The following is a 9,954-nucleotide window of genomic DNA, read 5'->3' on the forward strand; positions in this document are numbered from 1 at the left end:
TTTCTTAATTTGATTAACTCAGACTGCTGAAGCCTCGTGTTAGCAACAGACAAACTTTGAAATACATTTTTACACTGAAACAACACTGTGGAATTTGTCCTCCATCACTTACAATGCAAACATGTAAGGAAGGTATGTCCGTCCATATGAACAGGAGGAATGATTACAGCAAGAAAAACCTGTTTTAACATCCTATATGAGCTCCTGACTGGTGTCTTAAGACAGACTCTTCATGTCTGTTCTGACATTTCTTGTTTCTTATCAGCTGACATAATGAGCCAAAACTGATGCATCTGATGATCTAAGATCAGCCGGATGATTTACGGTGACTTTACAGTACTGCTACACAATGTCAGTGCTGTCATTTGATTGGTGCTTTGTCCGTGTGAGCCGGCATTAATAATATTTTCACTTCACTTTCAAACGAGACGTGTGAAGACGTCACTGTGTTGGGCATTTTTCCAATTCCAATCATTTTTTCCATCCATTAGTTATTTGTTTGCATATAAAACATTGGATGTTAACAGCCTTAACATCTGCAAAGGTCGTTTAAGTCCTGAAAGTTAATTATTAAAGGCACATTTTAATAGCATGTTGAAATATGCCTTTAATTACTGACTTTCTGGGCAAAAACGACTGATTTAGATTCTTAGTGGAGCCTTTACATTGCGAAGGAAAGGAAAATGTAAGTATTAAACTAGGTATATTTTTAAGCAGACTCCACTGTCTGCTTTTAATAATTAATACCATGGTAAAATGTTAATGTTTAATAAACGTGCCTTTGAGGGCTAAAACAACCGATTTAGATTCTTGGTACGTGAACAAATAATAGGTTTAACCTTTTAAGGCTTTTTGACTGTCGCCTAATTTAAGCTTTGAATCTAATGGGACACTGAGCTTCTATTAAAGGATATGTGCATTTATGTAAGCAGCTAGTTTTAACTACTTTATACACAGTTAGCTAGTTTTAACTACTTTATATACAGTTAGCTAGTTTGAACTACTTTATACACAGTTAGCTAGTTTTAAATACTTTATACAAAGTTAGCTAGTTTTAAATACTTTATACAAAGTTAGCTAGTTTTAACTACTTTATAAACTGTTAGTTAGTTTTAACTACTTTATATACAGTTAGCTAGTTTTAACTACTTTATAAACTGTTAGCTAGTTTTAACTACTTTATACACAGTTAGCTAGTTTTAACTACTTTATATACAGTTAGCTAGTTTTAACTACTTTATACACAGTTAGCTAGTTTTAACTACTTTATATACAGTTAGCTAGTTTTAACTACTTTATACACAGTTAGCTAGTTTTAACTACTTTATATACAGTTAGCTAGTTTTACTGCTTTATACACAGTCAGCTAGTTTTAACTACTTTATAAACTGTCAGCTAGTTTTAACTACTTTATATACAGTTAGCTAGTTTTACTGCTTTATACACTGTCAGCTAGTTTAGTCGGGAGAATATCTATGTTCCTCAGCTTAATATCCTCTTAATATGACACATTAAGGAGACCTTTCAAAGGGTTTTGTGTTCTCAGCCATGTTTTTTCTCTTGGTCAAATGTTCAATGTATGTTCCCCTGGGTCAATATGTTGAAATCACCCAGCTACAGCTCAAAGCCTACTGATGTTATACTCCTTGAAACCTACGCCCTCACATTTGGGGGCAAGACAGTTTTCTTGACTTTAGGCATTGACGTCTCCACAGCGGCAGAACAGATTTTTACCCTTCAAACCGCATTTGAAATATCTCCCTTTGTTGTTTTGCAGCTGAACTGCGAAGACAGCATGTCTCTTACAGTGTGAGTTTATACCTGCAGACACACGTGCTCAGAGGACCCTGGGAACACAGGGACGATCCCTGTAGTCCAGTGGTTCCCAACCTAGGGGTCGGACCCCTCCTAAGGGTCTTGAGATGATTAATGGGAGAAGGAAGAAGAAGAAACACAGTTCTGCGTATTTATTTTTTGGATGTTTCTCTACTTTTTTTGTGAAATATTGGATCTTGTTTTTACTTTTTGGGCCTCAAACTGTTATTTAAATACCAGAAATAAAAAAAAATACCCAAATACACTGTTTTGTTTGCAAAAACGTCACAGGCCAAACGTATTGGGAACAACTGGTTTAATTTTTAACAATTTTGTTAATGCAAAATCTAAAAGATTAACTAGCAGCTAAAGATTTCACATGAATGCAGCGGAGTGGAAGCACCTGGAGCTTGTACTTGCACTACAGTAGTAGTAAATGCACTTTAGCTTCTTTCCACCACAGGACTTCAGTAGTGCACAGTAAGCGCGTGCACGTGGACAGTGGACTCACCCCAGGGTGCTGATGAAGCCGTTGACTGACCCCTCGGCGTACAGGGACACGATATCCCCGATATGAAGGAAACTGGAGGCAGAGTCAGACATCCTGCAGCTGATTCAGGCTCCTCCAGAGTAAAACCGCAGGTAGAGACGCTTCACCTCCTGCCTCCCCCTCTCTCTCTCTCTCTCTCTGTGTGCGCGTGGGGAAACTTCAGAAACAGCCTCTTCCTCACATGCAGCAGCTGGAGATCCGAAAAACAAAAACAAAAAAACCTGCACAGTCTTAAGTTCACTCAGTCCGCCTCCACAGAGCCACTGCCGGGTTCATGCATGTCAGCAAACTGGAGAATAAAATCTCTGAAGAAGTTCGGAGGAGATTCAATAAATGAGCCGAAAAGTCGCAGAAAGCTCCGACTCCCCCCCCTCCACCTGTGACTGCAGCGTTACGGGAACTATAAGTGTTATAGAAACCCTGCGTGTGCGTCTTCCAGGAGGTTAAAGTGTGCACAGAGAGGTGTAGAGACGCAGCTCGCCACCCACCGCTCTGCTCCCTCCTTCCGTCCGCGCGCTGCCAGTGCGTGGAGGAGGGGGGGGGGGGCGTGCACGTGCGCGCTCATGCCGAAGACTCCGGTATTAAAAACCAGGAAGTGAGTCGAGGTGTCGATAAGGCTGACAGACAGCTTCAAGAAACACACACACACACACACACACACGTGTGAGCAACATGCAGGGCGTGACATACAGGGGGCGTGCACGGGCAAGCCTATGAGGCACGTGCACGTGCACACACGCCCCCCTACCCCCCCCCCCCCCCCATTAACCAAAACAAACCAGTTAAGTTACAAATGTCTTATTTCTGAGCACTTTAAAGTTCACTGTTGACCTTGGAAATAGTAGTTTGACAAAAACAAACAAACAAACAAAAAAAATCTTAGCTCAAGGTCCACTTACTTGCTTTTTCCAGAGCTTTTAAACACATCGCACAGCCTTTGTCGGCAGGTGGAGTGGAGCGGCAGTTTTCTCTATTAATCGTTTGGTCTACAAAACGTTTTATTTCTATTCTTGTTTTAAAATATTAATGTTATGTTGACTGATTAATCTTTGAGTTTGCTGCTTTTTTCCGGAGCTTTCAACCACATCTCATCGGGAAGACGTGGCCCAAGTTCGACGACAGTTTTTGATCCTTAGCAGCTGTGAAATTAAAGGCGCCCCATAGTTTTTGACCACTGGTGCTATGAGTGGGTCCCCCGCTTTGTTTGTATCATGCATGAGCACGCCGGTGACATAATTCACGGTCACGCTGTTCCACTGGTGCACAGTTGGCGGCAGTATGTCAAGAAACAAGGAACACGCCAACAAAGACAGCGAAGAAGAAGACTGAAAGCACGTGAACATGGATGTGAACAATGCAGGATTCAGAATATTCAAAAAATCTGCTTTGCATATGTTTAACGAGGAAGGAAAATGCATTCAGCTCGTCTCAACATAACTAAACGTAAACACAACTTTTGTTTGTTTACGAGAAAACTCCCAAAGGGCAGCTTTAATGTTCAGTATTTGTAGTCGTTTAGGCCTGAACTATGGTCATTATTGTTCTGTTTAAATATCATCAGTGTTTGCAACCGTTACCGTCTTAGCTTAGCAGTTAGCATGCTAACATTAGCTAGTTAGCAGTAAACACAGAGCGCAGCTGAGGCTGGGAGGGAACGTCATCAGCGTTTCGTGCACAATCCTACGAACGTCCAGCAGCCGTACCGGACCTTTCGTCGTCATGGTAACAATAAACACGTGGTTAACGTTGCGAAGCGGTCGTAGTTTGGTCAGGTTTAGCTCACGGTTAAAATAAGAAAGTTTCGTTACTAACTCACGTTTACGTAACTTACAATAACTCAACGTTGACTTTTGGTTTCACGGGACAGCGCTGCATTTGACCCATCCACCCACCTCACTACGTGGACTTTGACGCTCTTTATACTTCCTCCTCTGATCCCGTCATAATTACTGAGGCCACTAGAGGTCGGCGCCTAACGATAAATGTCTCGTGGCTCCCGATTACGTGGATTATATACGAATTATAGTGCATTATTTTTCGTAGTTATACCTACGAAACGTAACGGCCTCCATCCCTACAGCTGCGACACCAGTGGCTAAAAAATCCAGGTCATTTAACAAAACTGACGGCCGTTCTGAACGTATTTCTGACATAAAACAAGATTTTAAACCAGTTTATCAAGTTGCAACTCTGTTTCAAGCTAGCTGGAAATGACAGCTACCTGGATTTTACGTTTAAGAATACATGCAAATTATAGAATTATAATATTATGTGTTATAATTTGACTATTAAATATCTTGACATGGATGCGACGTTTTATTTCAAGAACACTATTTTGGGTAGTGAACATTTAGAGTAGCTGGCAAATCTAAACTGTAGTAACACAGCATGATGGATGTGGTGAGATTATTGTGAAACTGTTAATCTATCAGCCTGATCTCACAGATAACTTCAATTTATTTTTACGTAATTAAAAGTCAAGTTTCTCTTCTGATATGGACCAAAACTGTGGCATCATCTTCACCGTTGCGAGACCAGAATAAAAACTCCTAGTCATGGCTCCAAAATGAGAAGTGGCATCTTTCAATAAATGCGGAAGTTTGTGGGGTTTTTTTTGTTGAAACGCACATTGGTGGAATTTAACAAAGTACATATTTGATGTAGTTGCACTTTACGTGAGTATTTGCATTTTGTTTAACTTTATACTTCTACTCCGCTACATCTCAGAGGCAAATATTGTGCTTTTTACTGCATTTATCTGACGGCTTCAGTTACTTCACAGATCACAGTGTTTCATCCCCCTCCTGTCCAGTGGAAACCTCGTATCTCCAGATGTTTGTGATGAGCCGAAGGATGAAGAGTTTCCTTCATGTGCTGAGGAAACTCTCCTCCTTCTTAAAGGTCGGGTCTGCGATTCTGGAAAAATCCAGCACATGACAAATGCCACGATAAAGAGCGAACAGCGACACAGCCAGTAACGTAGCTAACGTTAGCTAGGTTGCGGGTTAGCAAACTGTCGCTACAGCTGCTGCTGCGAAGCTAACAGCCAGAGAGGACGAGACGGTTTCCCAGAGCCGGCACAGCAGCTCCAGACAGCGACGCTCACAACTCTCCTGCTGCTGTAGCTAACATCACAACAGCAGCAGATCTTAAACTAGAAAGTCAGCTGAATGTCTGTGGGCAGGTCGTTTAACGTCACCTGACACACACATCGTGGCTGGAACAGTGTTGTGCGGCTCGGTCCGAGCCTCTTTGTGTGTTTCCCGTTCACTGAGCCGGGGCTGAGTACACACACCTGAAGGTTTTTTCAGCGCTCACACTGAACAGACGGCTGGCGGACCGCGAGGAGAAATTCGCTGAACTAGACAAAAAGACGCGTATTGGTTTAGAATCACACACCCCTCCTTTAAGCTGAATAAACTCTTTAACCCCCCCTCGGATCAGCTGGGAAACGCATCGTCGCAGAGCTGAAAACAGGCTGAGCTCAGGAAGACTTTTTAGAGATACGTGGTTCTCGCATGACAGCGACGCTGCAAACACGTGATGGTCTTATAGACCATGATGCATTGCTGCAGGTTAAACTGCCCAACAGGATATGAAGCAGTTAAAATGAGCTCAGCCTGAAACATCTGCAGCAGTAAAATGCAACACACACATGAATGCAGCAGGAATATGAATCCAGAAACATCAGATATAATAAACACTGACAGGAAGCGTTTCACTGCACAGGGACGACTCTCACTGTCACACTTTAAGTAACTTTAGCTGATTATACTTCATACTTTTACTTCAGTAAGGTTTTGAATGCAGGACTTTGACGTGTAGCGGAGTGTGTTCAGAGTGTGGTGTCAGTACTTTTACTGCAGTAAAGGATCTGAGTACTTCTTCCATCGCTGCAGAGGTTTTACACACTGACGTGTAGACTGTGTGTGTGCGTGTGTGTGTGCGTAGTCGTGCTGACTGGACTTCCTGTTTTAGCCGTTAAAGCAGCGGGTTGATCCACTGTCTTACTCTCACACACACACGTTTGTTTCACTGTCCCCGTGGGGGACAGGCATTAAACACAACGCTTTCCCTGGCCCCTCACCCTGACTGTAACCTGAACCCTAAAACCAGGTCTTCGCCCTCCATAAGGACGTCTCTACCCGTCCCCACGCTGACACAAGTCCTCGTGGGTTAGTGTGCATTCAGGTTAAAGTCCCCACCGGGATATAAGAACATGAAACACACACACACACACACACACACACACACGGGGTGGAGATCGTGACATCAGCAACAGAAAGACCAAATCGACATCAACTGGCAGCTGTTTGAACTTTTTCTCCGTTTGTTCTTTGATCTGGAGAGTTTGTCGTCTCTTCTCTCGCAGTTACGCCCTGATATTCTGGGAAGTCCTCTCACGGAAGGAAAACAGGACGGCGAACACATTTACAACGCAGCCAAAGAAAATATTTGTTCCTGATTGGCCGGCAGGTGTCTGTGAAAATCATATTACGAGACACCTCAAACATTGGCCCGGATTTTGTGGATATTTCTGTTTGTTGATATTTATTTACACTCTTTCCTACTTTGTGCCGCAACTGCTAATTGCAACAATTTCCCTCGGGATAAATAAAGTTATCTTATCTTGTTTTGTGTTAATATTACGTCTTAAAATACACCGAATACCATAGCGTGTGCCCTATTTAATACCAGTGTAACTTAAACAAGGTCCCATAGGTCTGGTGACTTGTTAACAGCTGGAGGAACAATCAACCAATCAGAGCTTTGTCGGACTAAGAAAGGGGGTGTCGTCTTTCTACATAGCTAGCTAGCTACCTAGCATAGCATTAATAAAAAATAAATAAACAAAACAAAATAAGCCCTTCGCTAACGGCTAACACAAAGGCAATCAGTAATAAAAGTGAGCAAAAACAAACAGTTTCATGCTATTTCGCCGTCACACTTTCACCCTTTAAACAGAGACGAGGAGTGAACACTAACACAGCAACACTAACTGATGTTGATTAGTAGTCTCCACATGTCCTGTTCATTAAGAGATTTACAATATTAGCTGTGTGTGTGTGTGTGTGTGTGTGTGTGTCTGTGTGTGTTTGTGGTATCCATGGTGACAGCGGGCAGTCAGGGTTTGTCTGCGGTCTCCGTGGCGATGGCGAGGACAGGCCAACAGCACATTTGTTTCTGGGGAGGCGTAAAACTTCCGCCGGGTGTAAGAAACAAATCCAGACCTGTGTGTGTGTGTGTGTGTGTGTGTGTGTGCGTGCGTGCGTGAATGCGTGCATGTGTGTGCGTGTGCGCGTCTGTTCTGCTTTAGACTAAAAACCTGCTAAACTGAAATCAAATTACAGCTCAGGTTCAGAGGGGAAACATGTTGGTTAAGAGATGTGACTTATTGGCTGCAGACGTCCCTCTGCATTACGTTAACAGTACATGTGTGTACTGTGTGTACTGTAGATGTACTGTGTGTACTGTACATGTACTGTGTGTACTGTGTGTACTGTAGATGTACTGTGTGTACTGTGTGTACTGTGTGTACTGTAGATGTACACGTGTGTACACGTGTGTACTGTACATGTACACGTGTGTACTGTGTGTACTGTCCATGTACATGTGTGTACTGTGTGTACTGTAGATGTACACGTGTGTACTGTGTGTACTGTACATGTACTGTGTGTACTGTAGATGTACACGTGTGTACTGTACATGTACTGTGTGTACTGTGTGTACTGTAGATGTACTGTGTGTACTGTACATGTACACGTGTGTACTGTGTGTACTGTAGATGTACACGTGTGTACATGTGTGTACTGTCCATGTACATGTGTGTACTGTAGATGTACACGTGTGTACTGTGTGTACTGTAGATGTACACGTGTGTACTGTGTGTACTGTAGATGTACACGTGTGTACATGTGTGTACTGTACATGTACATGTGTACAGTTCATTAAATTATGATGTATTATTATAGATTGAGTTCTGTTGGGGGGGAATATTGACTTGTTGGGGAACAACGAGAATGAATCTTTCACGAGAGAAAAGAAGAGATGCTTTCGTGCTACTGGCCGTCTATCGGCAGGTAAATACACCTTCAGGACCTTCGTATTTGCATCATCCTGGCTGGTGGTTATCGGAGTGTATAAGACAGTTTAAATGTCGGACTGCTTCTCTCCTCCGCTGACCCTTTCCTTTCTCCCACGTTGTGCATAAAGAGCTCATTTTAAGACTTGAAGCTCATTAAATTTCAGAGGATCAGACTGAAAAGAGTTCATGTTTCTTTGACTGTACATCACGTGGTTATATGTGTGTGTGTGTGTGTGTGTGTGTGTGTGTGTGTGTGACATACTTGTGTCTACCTTTTGAAGTGATGTGGGCCGGACGCTCGGAGGATGGAGGCATGGACAGATTTAGAAATAGACAGCTGTCTAAATAGGGAGAAGATCTAAAAAAAAAAAAATAAATAAATAAAAAAAATAGAAGAGGCGAGATTTTCCATCCGAACTTGAAAACACAAACTTCTCTGGAGGTTACAGACCCAGACGAGGTCGGCTAACTGGGACGAAGAGAAGGAGGAGAAACATCGAGGTCATCGGTCTAGTCTCCTGGTGAAAAGTTAGGTTACATTTCAATAATTAATCAGCATTTATATTTCAGTTCATTACAACCTGAAACCTTCGTTCCTATCCAAATTATCATTTGGTCATAGCTCTGTGATAAAACCTTGTAAAAAGCTAAATCTGTTCAATATAAGTGAAGTATTTTTACGTTAACTGTAACCTTATCCAAAAGGCCTTTTGTGCATTATTATTTTTAATCACTGTAACTGTGGTTGGAGGGTCACATTGTGCCAAAAAACATAACGGGGAGGTTCTGCGCAACACAATGACCATTGCTGATAAGTATGCTACATTGTTCATAAGGTTAAGTGTATATTGATGTGTTATTTTTACAAAATACCATCCTACCCCACTTCAGACTTTTTGTCATTTAATACACATATACTACGTCAGGTGGGCAAAAAAACCTTTTCATAAATGGACATTTCTTTGACGACTGGGGGGGGGGGTTAGCGGCTCTGGTTGGATATTTGGTGCAGGAAGCTAACAGGGGAAGTTACAGTATGTGCTGGAACTATTTCTAAGCTAACGACAGCAACGATTTCCCAGAGTTGCCTGGCTGGTAAGGTTGCAGTGGTGGAAAGTAACTAAGTACATTTACTCAAGTACAGTTTTGAGGTACTTGTACTTTACTTTCGTATTTCCATTTTATGATCCTTTATACTTCACTACATTTCAGAGGAAAATTTTGTAGATTTTATTAAAAACATTTGAGAAGCTTATAAAATACACTGCATTAAAATTAAACCAGTGGTTTTCAACCTTTTTTTTTGCTTGTGACCTCTTAGAAAAGTCAGTGTGTAGTTTCGGCCTCTTTTCCGATGTCTCTGGGTTAGCAGTTCCACCTCTAAACTTCTCATGGTTTCATTTAAATAACTGTTCAAGTGACCCAATATTTCACTAAATTCAGAGATTAGAGAAAACTCCAAAAACTGAAAACAGATTTGTGTATCAGAACTTTGTTTCTTCTT

At 41.9% G+C, this 9,954-nt stretch overlaps 1 protein-coding gene across 1 annotated transcript in view; it reads right to left on the reverse strand.

Annotated features, from left to right (window-relative positions):
* Positions 1–2,890, reverse strand: part of LOC122882631 (inositol 1,4,5-trisphosphate receptor type 3-like) — a 41,297-nt gene extending 38,407 nt beyond the window's left edge. The window contains exon 1 of the mRNA XM_044210214.1: positions 2,327–2,890. Coding sequence (XP_044066149.1) covers positions 2,327–2,418 — 92 coding nt within the window. The 5' untranslated portion in view covers positions 2,419–2,890. The remainder of the gene's footprint in view (positions 1–2,326) is intronic.
* Between the last annotated feature and the right edge of the window lie 7,064 nt (positions 2,891–9,954).

This window comes from Siniperca chuatsi, linkage group LG10 (assembly GCF_020085105.1).
Source record: "Siniperca chuatsi isolate FFG_IHB_CAS linkage group LG10, ASM2008510v1, whole genome shotgun sequence".
NCBI classification, from domain to species: domain Eukaryota; kingdom Metazoa; phylum Chordata; class Actinopteri; order Centrarchiformes; family Sinipercidae; genus Siniperca; species Siniperca chuatsi.